The sequence below is a fragment of the Engystomops pustulosus genome, chromosome 8, assembly GCF_040894005.1.
Source record: "Engystomops pustulosus chromosome 8, aEngPut4.maternal, whole genome shotgun sequence".
Taxonomy (NCBI): domain Eukaryota; kingdom Metazoa; phylum Chordata; class Amphibia; order Anura; family Leptodactylidae; genus Engystomops; species Engystomops pustulosus.
The window spans coordinates 126,693,862-126,717,491 of NC_092418.1; the positions used below are offsets into that span (position 1 = coordinate 126,693,862).

Consider the following 23,630-nt stretch of genomic DNA (forward strand, 5'->3'; position numbering starts at 1 on the left):
AGTGAATGGACGCGTAAGAGACTGGAGCCGGTACGGGGGTCTCAGAAGCCCCTCCCCTAGAGATGGTCGGACCCCGGAGATTATACTGGTCACACGTCCCATAGACAGTGAATGGACGCGTAAGAGACTGGAGCCGGTACGGGGGTCTCAGAAGCCCCTCCCCTAGAGATGGTCGGACCCCGGAGATTATACTGGTCACACGTCCCATAGACAGTGAATGGACGCGTAAGAGACTGGAGCCGGTACGGGGGTCTCAGAAGCCCCTCCCCTAGAGATGGTCGGATCCCGGAGATTATACTGGTCACACGTCCCATAGACAGGGAATGGACGCGTAAGAGACTGGAGCCGGTACGGGGGTCTCAGAAGCCCCTCCCCTAGAGATGGTCGGATCCCGGAGATTATACACACGTCCCATAGACAGTGAATGGACGCGTAAGTGACTGGAGCCGGTACGGGGGTCTCAGAAGCCCCTCCCCTAGAGATGGTCGGACCCCCGGAGATTATACACACGTCCCATAGACAGTGAATGGACGCGTAAGAGACTGGAGCCGGTACGGGGGTCTCAGAAGCCCCTCCCCTAGAGATGGTCGGACCCCGGAGATTATACTGGTCACACGTCCCATAGACAGGGAATGGACGCGTAAGAGACTGGAGCCGGTACGGGGGTCTCAGAAGCCCCTCCCCTAGAGATGGTCGGATCCCGGAGATTATACTGGTCACACGTCCCATAGACAGGGAATGGACGCGTAAGAGACTGGAGCCGGTACGGGGGTCTCAGAAGCCCCTCCCCTAGAGATGGTCGGATCCCGGAGATTATACACACGTCCCATAGACAGTGAATGGACGCGTAAGAGACCGGAGCCGGTACGGGGGTCTCAGAAGCCCCTCCCCTAGAGATGGTCGGATCCCGGAGATTATACACACGTCCCATAGACAGTGAATGGACGCGTAAGAGACCGGAGCCGGTACGGGGGTCTCAGAAGCCCCTCCCCTAGAGATGGTCGGATCCCGGAGATTATACACACGTCCCATAGACAGTGAATGGACGCGTAAGAGACTGGAGCCGGTACGGGGGTCTCAGAAGCCCCTCCCCTAGAGATGGTCGGACCCCCGGAGATTATACACACGTCCCATAGACAGTGAATGGACGCGTAAGAGACTGGAGCCGGTACGGGGGTCTCAGAAGCCCCTCCCCTAGAGATGGTCGGACCCCGGAGATTATACTGGTCACACGTCCCATAGACAGTGAATGGAAGTGTAAGAGACTGGAGCCGGTACGGGGGTCTCAGAAGCCCCTCCCCTAGAGATGGTCGGACCCCGGAGATTATACGATTATTGATGTGGAAGCGTCTTGTCGCGCTTGCTCTGGGGTCGCCGCAGTAACTCGGATCTACAAGCGCGTTACATAAACCTGAGCGTTACATTGTTATCGCTGGAAATGATTAACCCATAATCGCCCTGTGTGTAGGGTCAGGTGTACATTCACCCTTCCTTCCCCTGGCACTTTGGCACACAAGAACCTCGTGGCTTCAGATGCACAGGACTAGGATCGCCTATGGATGCACTCGATATTCTGTGTGTGAACACGTTTATAGGAAATCCCAATCCATTCTGATAACCAGGGACATTCCTCCTAGATCCGGGCCCCGGGACTGTGGGATCTTCTTATATTTCTTATCCATGGCCTCCTTCCTTCTAACATCAACTCTTAAAATTATGCTAATGAGCTTGAAGGACTTTTACCAGAACCTCTCTGATGGAGCTTCACGGGCTGTTACACTGTGCTGGAACCCCCTCCCTTCCACTCTGTGATATTACAGCAAGCAGTGGGAGCATCTGGTAAAATCCTTAATTTTAGAAGGAAGGAGGCCATGGATAAGATGTCCCTGCCCCGGAGCCCGGGTCTAGGAGGAATGTCCAGGGGCCCGGGTCTAGGAGGTATGCCCCGGGTCTAGGAGGAATGTCCCGGGGCCCCGGGTCTAGGAGGAATGCCCCGGGGCCCGGGTCTAGGAGGAATGCCCCGGGGCCCGGGTCTAGGAGGAATGCCCCGGGGCCCGGGTCTAGGAGGAATGCCCCGGGGCCCGGGTCTAGGAGGAATGCCCCGGGTCTAGGAGGAATGCCCCGGGGCCCGGGTCTAGGAGGAATGCCCCGGGGCCCGGGTCTAGGAGGAATGCCCCGGGGCCCGGGTCTAGGAGGAATGCCCCGGGGCCCGGGTCTAGGAGGAATGCCCCGGGGCCCGGGTCTAGGAGGAATGCCCCGGGGCCCGGGTCTAGGAGGAATGCCCAGGGGCCCGGGTCTAGGAGGAATGCCCAGGGGCCCGGGTCTAGGAGGAATGCCCAGGGGCCCGGGTCTAGGAGGAATGCCCCGGGGCCCGGGTCTAGGAGGAATGCCCCGGGGCCCGGGTCTAGGAGGAATGCCCCGGGGCCCGGGTCTAGGAGGAATGCCCCGGGGCCCGGGTCTAGGAGGAATGCCCCGGGGCCCGGGTCTAGGAGGAATGCCCCGGGGCCCGGGTCTAGGAGGAATGCCCAGGGGCCCGGGTCTAGGAGGAATGCCCAGGGGCCCGGGTCTAGGAGGAATGCCCCGGGTCTAGGAGGAATGCCCCGGGTCTAGGAGGAATGCCCCGGGGCCTGGGTCTAGGAGGAATGCCCCGGGGCCCGGGTCTAGGAGGAATGCCCCGGGGCCCGGGTCTAGGAGGAATGCCCCGGGGCCCGGGTCTAGGAGGAATGCCCCGGGGCCCGGGTCTAGGAGGAATGCCCAGGGGCCCGGTGGACACACAGCCAGTAATAGGATCGTGCTGTCTATGTGACAGGGGCAGATTATTATCAGTCTCCTGTCCAGCAGCCCCTGTATACAGCGAGAGGCTGCAGGGAAGGTGCTGTATACTCCTCTCCGCATGTCTCTGTATACAGATCACTGATGACACTGATCCAATGGGCTGTTACCAGTAGATCCCCGTTATCTGTCATCTATATAAAAGAAAAGCAGGGAACACAAATATTACACTTATATTACACCTATATATTACACCTATATATTACACCTATATATTACACACATACATTACACACCTCTACATATATTACACATATATTACACACCTGTATTACACCTGTATTACACCTATATTACACCTATATTACACCTGTATTACACCTATATTACACACATGTATTACACCTATATTACACACCTATATTACACACCTATATTACACACATGTATTACACCTATATTACACACCTATATTACACCTATATTACACCTATATTACACCTATATTACACCTATATTACACCTATATTACACACCTATATTACACCTATATTACACATATATTACACCTATATTACACCTATATTACACACCTATATTACACACCTATATTACACACCTATATTACACCTATATTACACCTATATTACACACCTATATTACACACCTATATTACACATATATTACACCTATATTACACCTATATTACACCTATATTACACACCTATATTACACACCTATATTACACCTATATTACACCTATATTACACCTATATTACACACCTATATTACACACCTATATTACACACCTATATTACACCTATATTACACCTATATTACACCTATATTACACACCTATATTACACATATATTACACCTATATTACACCTATATTACACACCTATATTACACACCTATATTACACATATATTACACCTATATTACACCTATATTACACACCTATATTACACACCTATATTACACCTATATTACACCTATATTACACACCTATATTACACCTATATTACAAACATATATTACACCTATATTACACACATATATTACACATATATTACACCTATATTACACACCTATATTACACACCTATATTACACCTATATTACACCTATATTACACACCTATATTACACCTATATTACACCTATATTACACCTATATTACACCTATATTACACCTATATTACACCTATATTACACCTATATTACACCTATATTACACACCTATATTGCACCTATATTGCACCTATATTACACACCTATATTACACATATATTACACCTATATTACACACCTATATTACACCTATATTACACCTATATTACACACCTATATTACACACCTATATTACACCTATATTACACACCTATATTACACACCTATATTACACACCTATATTACACACCTATATTACACCTATATTACACCTATATTACACCTATATTACACACCTATATTACACACCTATATTACACCTATATTACATCTATATTACACACCTATTTTACACACCTATATTACACACCTATATTACACACCTATATTACACACACATATTACACACATATATTACACACACATATTACACATATATTACACATATATTACACACATATTACACACACATATTACACACACATATTACACACATATATTACACACATATATTACACACATGACACATATATTACACACCTATATTACACACCTATATTACACATATATTACACACCTATATTACACCTATATTACACACCTATATTACACACCTATATTACACCTATATTACACACCTATATTACACACCTATATTACACACCTATATTACACACCTATATTACACCTATATTACACACCTATATTACACACCTATATTACACCTATATTACACCTATATTACACCTATATTACACACCTATATTACACACCTATATTACACACCTATATTACACACCTATATTACACACCTATATTACACCTATATTACACCTATATTACACCTATATTGCACCTATATTACACCTATATTACACACCTATATTACACACCTATATTACACACCTATATTTTACACCTATATTACACACATATATTACACACCTATATTACACCTATATTACACACCTATATTACACACCTATATTACACACCTATATTACACCTATATTACACCTATATTACACACCTATATTACACACCTATATTACACCTATATTACACCTATATTACACACCTATATTACACACCTATATTACATACCTATATTACACACCTATATTACACACCTATATTACACACATATATTACACACATATATTACACACACATATTACACACATATATTACACACATGACACATATATTACACACCTATATTACACCTATATTACACACCTATTTTACACATATATTACACCTATATTACACACCTATATTACACACCTATATTACACCTATATTACACCTATTTTACACCTATATTACACACCTATATTACACCTATATTACACCTATATTACACACCTATATTACATATATATTACACATATATTACACACACATATTACACACACATATTACACATATATTACACACCTATATTACACACACATATATTACACACATATATTACACACATATATTACACACATATATTACACACATATATTACACACATATATTACACACATATATTACACACCTATATTACATACCTATATTATACACCTATATTACACACACATATTACACACACATATTACACACACATATTACACACACATATTACACACACATATTACACACACATATTACACACACATATTACACACATATATTACACACATATATTACACACATATATTACACCTATATTACACACATATATTACACACATATATTACACACATATATTACACACATATATTACACACATATATTACACACATATATTACACCTATATTACACACATATATTACACCTATATTACACACATATATTACACATATATTACACACATATATTACACACATATATTACACACATATATTACACACATATATTACACACATATATTACACACATATATTACACACACATATTACACACACATATTACACACATATATTACACACATATATTACACACATATATTACACACATATATTACACACATATATTACACACATATATTACACACATATATTACACCTATATTACACACATATATTACACCTATATTACACACATATATTACACATATATTACACACACATATTACACACACATATATTACACACATATATTACACACATATATTACACACATATATTACACACATATATTACACACATATATTACACACATATATTACACACATATATTACACACATATATTACACACATATATTACACACATATATTACACACATATATTACACACACATATTACACACACATATTACACATATATTACACACACATATTACACACATATATTACACACATATATTACACACATATATTACACACATATATTACACACACATATTACACATATATTACACACACATATTACACACACATATTACACACATATATTACACACATATATTACACACACATATTACACACACATATTACACACATATATTACACACATATATTACACACACATATTACACATATATTACACATATATTACACACATATATTACACACACATATTACACACATATATTACACACATATATTACACACACATATTACACATATATTACACATATATTACACACATATATTACACACATATATTACACACATATAGCACACACATATTACACACATATAGCACACACATATTACACACACATATTACACACACATATTACACACACATATTACACACACATATTACACACACATATATTACACACACATATATTACACACACATATATTACACACACATATATTACACACACATATATTACACACACATATATTACACACACATATATTACACACACATATTACACACACATATTACACACACATATTACACACACATATTACACACACATATTACACACACATATTACACACACATATTACACACACATATTACACACACATATTACACACACATATTACACACACATATTACACACACATATTACACACACATATTACACACACATATTACACACACATATTACACACACATATATTACACACACATATATTACACACACATATATTACACACACATATATTACACACACATATATTACACACACATATATTACACACACATATATTACACACACATATATTACACACACATATATTACACACACATATATTACACACACATATATTACACACACATATTACACACACATATTACACACACATAATACACACACATATTACACACACATATTACACACACATATTACACACACATATTACACACACATATTACACACACATATTACACACACATATTACACACACATATTACACACACATATTACACACACATATTACACACACATATTACACACACATATTACACACACATATTACACACACATATTACACACACATATTACACACACATATTACACACACATATTACACACACATATTACACACACATATTACACACACATATTACACACACATATTACACACACATATTACACACACATATATTACACACACATATATTACACACACATATATTACACACACATATATTACACACACATATATTACACACACATATATTACACACACATATATTACACACACATATTACACACACATATTACACACACATATTACACACATATATTACACACATATATTACACACATATATTACACCTATATTACACACATATATTACACCTATATTACACACATATATTACACACCTATATTACACACATATATTACACACATATATTACACACATATATTACACATATATATTACACACATATATTACACACATATATTACACACATATATTACACACATATATTACACACATATATTACACACATATATTACACACACATATTACACACACATATTACACATATATTACACACACATATTACACACACATATTACACACATATATTACACACATATATTACACACACATATTACACATATATTACACATATATTACACATATATTACACACACATATATTACACACCTATATTACACACATATATTACACACATATATTACACACACATATTACACACATATATTACACACATATATTACACACACATATTACACATATATTACACATATATTACACACATATATTACACACATATATTACACACATATAGCACACACATATTACACACACATATTACACACACATATTACACACACACATATTACACACACATATTACACACACATATTACACACACATATATTACACACATATATTACACACACATATTACACACACATATTACACACATATATTACACACATATATTACACACACATATTACACATATATTACACATATATTACACATATATTACACATATATTACACACACATATTACACACCTATATTACACACATATATTACACACATATATTACACACATATATTACACACATATATTACACACATATATTACACACATATATTACACACATATATTACACACATATATTACACACATATATTACACACACATATTACACACATATATTACACACACATATTACACACACATATTACACACATATATTACACACATATATTACACCTATATAACACACATATATTACACCTATATTACACACATATATTACACACCTATATTACACACCTATATTACACACATATATTACACACATATATTACACACATATATTACACACATATATTACACACATATTACACACATATATTACACACATATATTACACACATATATTACACACATATATTACACACATATATTACACACATATATTACACACCTATATTACACACATATATTACACACATATATTACACACATATATTACACACATATATTACACACATATATTACACACATATTACACACATATATTACACACATATATTACACACATATATTACACACATATATTACACACATATATTACACACATATATTACACACACATATTACACACACATATTACACATATATTACACACACATATTACACACACATATTACACACATATATTACACACATATATTACACACACATATTACACACACATAATACACACACATATTACACACACATATTACACACACATATTACACACACATATTACACACACATATTACACACACATATTACACACACATATTACACACACATATTACACACACATATTACACACACATATTACACACACATATTACACACACATATTACACACACATATTACACACACATATTACACACACATATTACACACACATATTACACACACATATTACACACACATATTACACACACATATTACACACACATATATTACACACACATATATTACACACACATATATTACACACACATATATTACACACACATATATTACACACACATATATTACACACACATATATTACACACACATATATTACACACACATATATTACACACACATATATTACACACACATATATTACACACACATATATTACACACACATATATTACACACACATATTACACACATATATTACACACATATATTACACACATATATTACACCTATATTACACACATATATTACACCTATATTACACACATATATTACACACCTATATTACACACATATATTACACACATATATTACACACATATATTACACACATATATTACACACATATATTACACACATATATTACACACACATATTACACACACATATTACACACATATATTACACACACATATTACACACACATATTACACACATATTACACATATATTACACACACATATTACACACACATATTACACACACATATTACACACATATATTACACACACATATTACACACACATATTACACACATATATTACACACATATATTACACACACATATTACACATATATTACACATATATTACACACACATATATTACACACCTATATTACACACCTATATTACACACACATATTACACACACATATTACACACATATATTACACACATATATTACACACACATATTACACATATATTACACATATATTACACACACATATTACACACACATATTACACACACACATATTACACACACATATTACACACACATATTACACACACATATATTACACACATATATTACACACACATATTACACACATATATTACACACATATATTACACATATATTACACATATATTACACACACATATTACACACCTATATTACACACATATATTACACACATATATTACACACACATATTACACACATATATTACACACACATATTACACATATATTACACATATATTACACACATATATTACACACATATATTACACACATATAGCACACACATATTACACACACATATTACACACACATATTACACACACATATTACACACACATATTACACACACATATTACACACACATATATTACACACACATATTACACACACATATTACACACACATATATTACACACACATATATTACACACACATATATTACACACACATATATTACACACACATATATTACACACACATATATTACACACACATATATTACACACACATATATTACACACACATATTACACACACATATTACACACACATATTACACACACATATTACACACACATATTACACACACATATTACACACACATATTACACACACATATTACACACACATATTACACACACATATTACACACACATATTACACACACATATTACACACACATATTACACACACACATATTACACACACACATATTACACACACATATTACACACACATATTACACACACATATATTACACACACATATATTACACACACATATATTACACACACATATATTACACACACATATATTACACACACATATATTACACACACATATATTACACACACATATATTACACACACATATATTACACACACATATATTACACACACATATATTACACACACATATATTACACACACATATATTACACAGACATATTACACAGACATATTACACACACATATTACACACCCATATTACACACCCATATTACACACCCATATTACACACCCATATTACACACCCATATTACACACATATTACACACACATATTACACACACATATTACACACACATATTACACACACATATTACACACACATATTACACACCTATATTACACATATATTACACACACATATTACACACACATATTACACACACATATTACACACACATATTACACACACATATTACACACACATATTACACACACATATTACACACACATATTACACACACATATTACACACACATATTACACACACATATTACACACACATATTACACACACATATTACACACACATATTACACACACATATATTACACACACACATATTACACACACACATATTACACACACACATATTACACACACACATATTACACACACATATTACACACACATATTACACACACATATTACACACACATATTACACACACATATTACACACACATATTACACACACATATTACACACACATATATTACACACACATATATTACACACACATATATTACACACACATATATTACACACACATATATTACACACACATATATTACACACACATATATTACACACACATATTACACACACATATTACACACACATATTACACACACATATTACACACACATATATTACACACACATATATTACACACACATATATTACACACACATATATTACACACACATATATTACACACACATATATTACACACACATATATTACACACACATATATTACACACACATATATTACACACACATATATTACACACACATATATTACACACACATATATTACACACACATATATTACACACACATATTACACACACATATTACACACATATATTACACACATATATTACACACATATATTACACCTATATTACACACATATATTACACCTATATTACACACATATATTACACACCTATATTACACACCTATATTACACACCTATATTACACACATATATTACACACATATATTACACACATATATTACACACATATATTACACACATATATTACACACATATATTACACACATATATTACACACATATATTACACACATATATTACACACATATATTACACACATATATTACACACATATATTACACACACATATTACACACACATATTACACACACATATTACACACACATATTACACACATATATTACACACACATATTACACACACATATTACACACACATATTACACACATATATTACACACATATATTACACACATATATTACACCTATATTACACACATATATTACACACCTATATTACACACCTATATTACACACATATATTACACACATATATTACACACCTATATTACACACATATATTACACACATATATTACACACATATATTACACACATATATTACACACATATATTACACACATATATTACACACATATATTACACACATATATTACACACATATATTACACACACATATTACACACACATATTACACATATATTACACATATATTACACATATATTACACACACATATTACACACACATATTACACACCTATATTACACACATATATTACACACATATATTACACACACATATTACACACATATATTACACACACATATTACACATATATTACACATATATTACACACATATATTACACACATATATTACACACATATATTACACACATATAGCACACACATATTACACACACATATTACACACACATATTACACACACATATTACACACACATATTACACACACATATATTACACACACATATATTACACACACATATATTACACACACATATATTACACACACATATATTACACACACATATTACACACACATATATTACACACACATATATTACACACACATATTACACACACATATTACACACACATATTACACACACATATTACACACACATATTACACACACATATTACACACACATATTACACACACATATTACACACACATATTACACACACATATTACACACACATATTACACACACATATTACACACACATATTACACACACATATTACACACACACATATTACACACACATATTACACACACATATTACACACACATATTACACACACATATTACACACACATATTACACACACATATTACACACACATATATTACACACACATATATTACACACACATATATTACACACACATATATTACACACACATATATTACACACACATATATTACACACACATATATTACACACACATATTACACACACATATTACACACACATATTACACACACATATTACACACACATATTACACACACATATTACACACACATATTACACACACATATTACACACACATATTACACACACATATTACACACACATATTACACACATATTACACACACATATTACACACCCATATTACACACCTATATTACACACCCATATTACACACACATATTACACACACACATATTACACACACACATATTACACACACACATATTACACACACACATATTACACACACACATATTACACACACACATATTACACACACACATATTACACACACACACATTACACTCGAGTATAAGCCGACCCAAGTATAAGCCGAGGCCCCTAATTTTACCACAAAAACCTGGTAAAACCTATATATTTTTTTACTCGAGTATAAGCCGAGTTTGGGTTTTCAGCACGGTTTTTTGTGCTGAAAAACTAGGCTTATACTCGAGTATATAAGGTATATTACACACATATATTACACACATTACACATATATTACACACCTATATTACACACCTATATTACACACATATATTACACACATATATTACACACCTATATTACACACCTATATTACACACATATATTACACACATATATTACACACATATATTACACACATATATTACACACATATATTACACACATATATTACACACATATATTACACACATATATTACACACATATATTACACACATATATTACACACCTATATTACACACCTATATTACACACCTATATTACACACCTATATTACACACCTATATTACACACCTATATTACACACCTATATTACACACCTATATTACACACCTATATTACACACCTATATTACACATATATTACACACATTACACATATATTACACACATATATTACACACCTATATTACACACTTATATTACACACTTATATTACACACATATATTACACACTTATATTACACACATATATTACACATATATTACACCTATATTACACATATATTGCACATATATTACACACATATATTACACACATATATTACACACATATATTACACACATATATTACACACACATATTACACACACATATTACACACATATATTACACACATATATTACACACACATATTACACACACATATTACACACATATATTACACACATATATTACACACATATATTACACACACATATTACACACACATATTACACACACATATTACACACACATATTACACACCTATATTACACACCTATATTACACACACATATTACACACACATATTACACACATATATTACACACACATATTACACACACATATTACACACACATATTACACACACATATTACACACACATATTACACACACATATTACACACACATATTACACACACATATTACACACACATATTACACACACACATATTACACACACACATATTACACACACACATATTACACACACACATATTACACACACACATATTACACACACACATATTACACACACACATATTACACACACACATATTACACACACATATTACACACACACATATTACACACACACATATTACACACACACATATTACACACACACATATTACACACACACATATTACACACACACATATTACACACACACATATTACACACACACATATTACACACACATATTACACACACATATTACACACACATATTACACACACATATTACACACACATATTACACACACATATTACACACACATATTACACACACATATTACACACCTATATTACACACCTATATTACACACCTATATTACACACCTATATTACACATATATTACACACACATATTACACACACATATTACACACACATATTACACACACATATTACACACACATATTACACACATATTACACACATATTACACACATATTACACACACATATTACACACATATATTACACACACATATATTACACACACATATATTACACACACATATATTACACACATATTACACACACACATATTACACACATATTACACACATATTACACACACATATATTACACACACATATATTACACACATATTACACACACACATATTACACACACACATATTACACACACACATATTACACACACATATATTACACACACATATATTACACACACATATATTACACACATATTACACACACACATATTACACACACATATATTACACACACATATTACACACACATATTACACACACATATTACACACACATATATTACACACACATATATTACACACACATATATTACACACACATATATTACACACACATATATTACACACACATATATTACACACACATATATTACACACACATATTACACACATATATTACACACACATATTACACACACATATTACACACACCCATATTACACACACCCATATTACACACATATATTACACACACATATTACACACACACATATTACACACACCCATATTACACACACCCATATTACACACACCCATATTACACACACCCATATTACACACACACATATTACACACACATATTACACACACATATTACACACATATATTACACACACATATATTACACACACATATTACACACACACATATTACACACACACATATTACACACACACATATTACACACACCCATATTACACACACCCATATTACACACACCCATATTACACCTATATTGCATATATATTAGATATATTATACACATATATTCTGTGTTCCTCCCTAAATGTGCCCCTGTAAGAAAAAAAAAAGTTCCCAAACCGCAGCAAATTTATTAAATTTTATTAATGAAATAGTGCAGCACTCTGTAGACAGTAAGGCTGCGTTCAAACAAACCGTATGCCGCCAGGCCGTGGCCGTGCAGGCACTGAAATACAATTTTAATACATTGGGGACTGGCCGCACTATGGGGACATGTCATTTTCCCGTGTACGGAGCGGTATCACTCCGAGCGGCCATCCATTGGGGACCTGTGTACAGCCGAAAGCTTGCGGTTGTACATGCGTCCCCCACATGGTTGTGTGCATGTGGCCTAAGGCTGGTGCCACACGTAGCGCTTTGTCTGGGGTTACAAATGCAGACAAAGCGCAAAACACCGGCGGCTCGTTCCCGATGGCAGACGTTTCCATAGAAGCGCTGATGTGATCGGGCCGAGGCACACCCTGGTGGGCGCCACTTTGTCTGCGTTTGTAAGTGCAGATAAAGCGATACGTGTGGCACCAGCCTAAGGGAGAGGTTATTACCTACATTTTCTAACGCATCACAACAGCTGAGACAAGATTTGCCTAATTACATTGCTGTCAACATTTCGTTTACAAAACGCATGCAATAGAATTGTATTGATTAATGTGTTTTGTTAACACAATGTTGACAGCAATGTAATTGCCATTTGATGCGTTTTGGTGCGTTCACACGATGCGTTGCGTTTTTTGATTAGTTTTTGACGCATTCCAAAGGCTTCAGCCCTGATCACACGTTGATGTAACATTCTGTTTCCATTGCATTTGCTAAAACGCATAAACAAGGCGTGAATGCACCCCAAAGGGTTAAGCGCAGAAAACAGGAGCTGTAACTTTGTCCTTGTATTAATAGACGTCTTATAACACTATATATATATACACGCCTGGGAGTTATACATTTATTAGTGAACATTTCATACTCCTCCTGGGTTAAAGGAGTATTATTACCCTTCTGGAAGAATGTTAGTGCGACCTCCGTACCCGGGACCCTTGGATATGTGTTTCTGGCAAGAATTAAAGGGGTTGTATCAACTACCATATTCCAGGTCTGACACGAGAACGGGATCCCCTGCAACCCAGAAAACGGGGGTTCAGGTCTCATGAATGTGCAGAGCGGTAGGTCGAGCGTGTGTCCTGCTGCTCCATTCATGTAGTATGACATTGCAGAGCACAGCGCTGTCTTCAGTGAAGGAGATACCTGAGCGCTGTGCTGGGCATTTTTTGACACTCTCTTATATTATTGAATGGAGTAGCAGGACACAGGGACCAATTAGTGGAAACTACCCCCCCATTCTCCAGATTGCTGGGAGTCAGTTATCATGATTAGTGGTGCACCCCCCCCCCCCATCCCCCCCATGTAGACAGAATTCAAAGATGATTGCGGGGACCTCTGTCTGTGCCGGCGCTTGGAGATTTCGTCGTGTGGTTTTCTTGGGGAGAGGGAAATCCATTTTCTGAAACATAAAGGAAGATAAGAACTTGCAGAACGGGTTCCATGAATCTCTCCAGACCGTGAGACACGAGAGCGGACAGAACTGCGTCACACACATGGAAAGAAAATCATTGTTGGGATCCTTGAGGGGATGTTCCCAGTGTATAAAATCGGGGGGGGGGGCCGCCTGTTTCCCCATCAGTGTTCACCCTTTAAAGGGAACTGGACTTTGCCACGATGAGAAGTTGTAGGGGGGGGGCGGGGGGTTTACCAGAGCCCCTCTATAATGGAGCTACAGCACAGAGTGACTTCTAGGAGCAGTTGCGGTAAAATGCAGATGACGGCAGGAGGAATGGACGAAAGCTCGGGGCCCGACCGGTGCAGACGGATGATTGGAGATTCTCCCTAATTGGTGGAGCGAGGTCACGGCAGGCACAGGGTTTGAGTATCTTGTCTTTAGACCCTCTGAACAGTTTGGTGATGGAGCTGCTTGTGGGGTGGGTGCAATGCTCTGCAGAGGCTTTTGTGCTTGCTATGAATGATTCATTGTGTGCGGTTGTATTGCGTTACGCTGTAATCGTTCTCCATAGTGGAGGCTTATCCCGTGCAGGATATCTTCTTACGCTTCAGCCGGATGAATTGGATATTAAGATCACTTTTTTTTTGTGCGACATTTCTGATATTCTCACAATTCATCTTTATACACAGTGTGTCGCCATAACGACAGACTACAGACGAGCCCTGTGTAGTCAGACCCTGTATTCTGCTGGACGATGGTCTCGGTGATCACTGGCCCGGACCTGAGGCGTCATAGGGTTGGAGGGCCTCATTTTACATAGATGTCCATCAGATCAATGATCTGTCTATTCCTGTATTTCAGAGCACAAGGTGATCATCGTGGGCCTGGACAACGCGGGGAAGACCACCATCCTCTACCAGTTGTAAGTGGCCGCCATTACTGTCTTTTCTTATTAGTTTACACAATTTTTGTCGCTGTTAAAATCTCATCCATCTGGTTGGGTTTTTCCGGGTTCTATTCAGACCCAGAACTGATTTCATTCGTGAAATATATTGCGATGGTCGACGCCCCCTAATGGACGCCGATAACCGTTATAGACGGCCCCCAACCTGACGCCTCTGACGGACGATGATTATTGGCGGCCCCCAACCTGACGCCTCTGACGGACGATGATTATTGGCGGCCCCCAACCTGACGCCTCTGACGGACGATGATTATTGGCGGCCCCAACCTGACGCCTCTGACGGACGATGATTATAGACGGCCCCAAACCTGACGCCTCTGACGGACGATGATTATTGGCGGCCCCAACCTGACGCCTCTGACGGACGATGATTATTGGCGGCCCCAACCTGACGCCTCTGACGGACGATGATTATAGACGGCCCCAAACCTGACGCCTCTGACGGACGATGATTATTGGCGGCCCCAACCTGACGCCTCTGACGGACGATGATTATTGGCGGCCCCAACCTAACTCCTCTGACGGACGATGATTATTGGCGGCCCCCAACCTGACGCCTCTGACGGACGATGATTATTGGCGGCCCCAACCTGACGCCTCTGACGGACGATGATTATTGGCGGCCCCAACTTGACGCCTCTGACGGACGATGATTATTGGCGGCCCCAACTTGACGCCTCTGACGGACGATGATTATTGGCGGCCCCAACCTGACGCCTCTGACTGACGATGATTATTGGCGGCCCCAACCTGACGCCTCTGACGGACGATGATTATTGGCGGCCCCCAACCTGACGCCTCTGACGGACGATGATTATTGGCGGCCCCCAACCTGACGCCTCTGACGGACGATGATTATTGGCGGCCCCAACCTAACTCCTCTGACGGACGATGATTATTGGCGGCCCCCAACCTGACGCCTCTGACGGACGATGATTATTGGTGGCCCCCAACCTGACGCCTCTGACGGACGATGATTATTGGCGGCCCCCAACCTGACGCCTCTGACGGACGATGATTATTGGCGGCCCCCAACCTGACGCCTCTGACGGACGATGATTATTGGCGGCCCCAACCTGACGCCTCTGACGGACGATGATTATTGGCGGCCCCAACCTGACGCCTCTGACGGACGATGATTATTGGCGGCCCCAACCTGACGCCTCTGACGGACGATGATTATTGGCGGCCCCCAACCTGACGCCTCTGACGGACGATGATTATTGGCGGCCCCAACCTGACGCCTCTGACGGACGATGATTATTGGCGGCCCCCAACCTGACGCCTCTGACGGACGATGATTATTGGCGGCCCCCAACCTGACGCCTCTGACGGACGATGATTATTGGCGGCCCCCAACCTGACGCCTCTGACGGACGATGATTATTGGCGGCCCCAACCTGACGCCTCTGACGGACGATGATTATTGGCGGCCCCAACCTGGCGCCTCTGACGGACGATGATTATTGGTGGCCCCCAACCTGACGCCTCTGACGGACGATGATTATTGGCGGCCCCCAACCTGACGCCTCTGACGGACGATGATTATTGGCGGCCCCAACCTGACGCCTCTGACGGACGATGATTATTGGCGGCCCCAACCTGACGCCTCTGACGGACGATGATTATTGGCGGCCCCCAACCTGACGCCTCTGACGGACGATGATTATTGGCGGCCCCCAACCTGACGCCTCTGACGGACGATGATTATTGGCGGCCCCAACCTGACGCCTGTGACGGACGATGATTAATGGCGGCCCCCAACCTGACGCCTCTGACGGACGATGATTATTGGCGGCCCCCAACCTGACGCCTCTGACGGACGATGATTATTGGCGGCCCCAACCTGACGCCTCTGACGGACGATGATTATTGGCGGCCCCAACTTGACGCCTCTGACGGACGATGATTATTGGCGGCCCCAACTTGACGCCTCTGACGGACGATGATTATTGGCGGCCCCAACCTGACGCCTCTGACTGACGATGATTATTGGCGGCCCCAACCTGACGCCTCTGACGGACGATGATTATTGGCGGCCCCAACCTGACGCCTCTGACGGACGATGATTATTGGCGGCCCCCAACCTGACGCCTCTGACGGACGATGATTATTGGCGGCCCCAACCTGACGCCTCTGACGGACGATGATTATTGGCGGCCCCCAACCTGACGCCTCTGACGGACGATGATTATTGGCGGCCCCCAACCTGACGCCTCTGACGGACGATGATTATTGGCGGCCCCCAACCTGACGCCTCTGACGGACGATGATTATTGGCGGCCCCAACCTGACGCCTCTGACGGACGATGATTATTGGCGGCCCCAACCTGGCGCCTCTGACGGACGATGATTATTGGTGGCCCCCAACCTGACGCCTCTGACGGACGATGATTATTGGCGGCCCCCAACCTGACGCCTCTGACGGACGATGATTATTGGCGGCCCCAACCTGACGCCTCTGACGGACGATGATTATTGGCGGCCCCAACCTGACGCCTCTGACGGACGATGATTATTGGCGGCCCCCAACCTGACGCCTCTGACGGACGATGATTATTGGCGGCCCCCAACCTGACGCCTCTGACGGACGATGATTATTGGCGGCCCCAACCTGACGCCTGTGACGGACGATGATTAATGGCGGCCCCCAACCTGACGCCTCTGACGGACGATGATTATTGGCGGCCCCCAACCTGACGCCTCTGACGGACGATGATTATTGGCGGCCCCAACCTGACGCCTCTGACGGACGATGATTATTGGCGGCCCCAACCTGACGCCTCTGACGGACGGTGATTATTGGCGGCCCCCAACCTGACGCCTCTGGCGGACGATGATTATTGGCGGCCCCAACCTGACGCCTCTGACGGACGATGATTATTGGCGGCCCCCAACCTGACGCCTCTGACTGACGATGATTAATGGCGGCCCCAACCTAACTCCTCTGACGGACGATGATTATTGGCGGCCCCCAACCTGACGCCTCTGACGGACGATGATTATTGGCGGCCCCCAACCTGACGCCTCTGACGGACGATGATTATTGGCGGCCCCAACCTGACGCCTCTGACGGACGGTGATTATTGGCGGCCCCAACCTGACGCCTCTGACGGACGGTGATTATTGGCGGCCCCCAACCTGACGCCTCTGACGGACGATGATTATTGGCGGCCCCCAACCTGACGCCTCTGACGGACGATGATTATTGGCGGCCCCAACCTGACGCCTCTGACGGACGGTGATTATTGGCGGCCCCAACCTGACGCCTCTGGCGGACGATGATTATTGGCGGCCCCCAACCTGACGCCTCTGACGGACGATGATTATTGGCGGCCCCCAACCTGACGCCTCTGACGGACGATGATTATTGGCGGCCCCAACCTGACGCCTCTGACGGACGATGATTATTGGCGGCCCCAACCTGACGCCTCTGACCAGGACTGGTGGAAGAGACTGAACAATTCACAATAATAAACTGCTGATATAGTGCGGCATCCGGTAACCCCTTCACGCCCAGCGCCGAACTGTACACCGCGTAATTGAAGGGGTAACAGGGGGAGGGGGTCACTGGGGTTACTGTAAGATGTCATCCCTGGTGTTACCCGCCTGGAGTAACGGTCCGTGTCCGTCCTTCTCTTTCAGTTCCATGAATGAAGTCGTCCACACGTCTCCCACCATCGGCAGCAACGTGGAGGAGATTGTGGTGAACAACACGCGCTTCCTCATGTGGGACATCGGGGGGCAGGAATCTCTCCGCTCCTCGTGGAACACGTATTATACAAACACTGAGGTGAGCGCTTCTCCTCCAGGAATGTCAGGGCGTCCGCTCTATCCGGTATCCCCCAGGCCATAGTGTACAAGGCCCCCCCACACGTACTCTATGGGGGGGTTCATTCATATAAATCCCCTTTAATGTTCCTATTCATGGCTGGAGGACTTTTGCAGGAGCCCCCACAAATGAATAGAGGTGTCCCCAGCACAGCAGAGGGCGCTGCACCCCCTTTATCATATACCAGGTGTGGCGCCATTCCTTAGATAGTGGCTATGGCCGGTATAGCGCCCTGGCAGCCCCCTCTCATGCTAGGGAATAGGACTTTTGCAGGAGCCCCCACAAATGAATAGAGGTGTCCCCAGCACAGCAGAGGGCGCTGCACCTCCTTTATCATATACCAGGTGTGGCGCCATTCCTTAGACAGTGGCTATGGCCGGTATAGCACCCTGGCAGCCCCCTCTCATGCTAGGGAATAGGACTTTTGCAGGAGCCCCCACAAATGAATAGAGGTGTCCCCAGCACAGCAGAGGGCGCTGCACCACCTTTATCATATACCGGGTGTGGCGCCATTCCTTAGACAGTGGCTATGGCCGGTATAGCACCCTGGCAGCCCCCTCTCATGCTAGGGAATAGGACTTTTGCAGGAGCCCCCACAAATGAATAGAGGTGTCCCCAGCACAGCAGAGGGCGCTGCACCCCCTTTATCATATACCGGGTGTGGCGCCATTCCTTAGATGGTGGCTATGGCCGGTATAGCACCCTGGCAGCCCCCTCTCATGCTAGGGAATAGGACTTTTGCAGGAGCCCCCACAAATGAATAGAGGTGTCCCCAGCACAGCAGAGGGCGCTGCACCTCCTTTATCATATACCGGGTGTGGCGCCATTCCTTAGATGGTGGCTATGGCCGGTATAGCACCCTGGCAGCCCCCTCTCATCCTAGGGAATAGGACTTTTCCATGAGCCCCCACAAATGAATAGAGGTGTCCCCAGCACAGCAGAGGGCGCTGCACCTCCTTTATCATATACCGGGTGTGGCGCCATTCCTTAGATAGTGGCTATGGCCGGTATAGCACCCTGGCAGCCCCCTCTCATGCTAGGGAATAGGACTTTTGCATGAGCCCCCACAAATGAATAGAGGTGTCCCCAGCACAGCAGAGGGCGCTGCACCTCCTTTATCATATACCGGGTGTGGCGCCATT

The 23,630-nt window shown here is 40.4% G+C and overlaps 1 protein-coding gene across 1 annotated transcript in view; it reads left to right on the forward strand.

Moving 5' to 3' along the window:
* Window positions 1-23,630, forward strand: part of ARL5A (ARF like GTPase 5A) — a 61,047-nt gene that overhangs the window by 6,993 nt on the left and 30,424 nt on the right. The window contains exons 2-3 of the mRNA XM_072122518.1: window positions 18,554-18,614; window positions 22,302-22,449. Of these exons, the coding sequence (XP_071978619.1) occupies window positions 18,554-18,614; window positions 22,302-22,449 (209 nt within the window). The remainder of the gene's footprint in view (window positions 1-18,553; window positions 18,615-22,301; window positions 22,450-23,630) is intronic.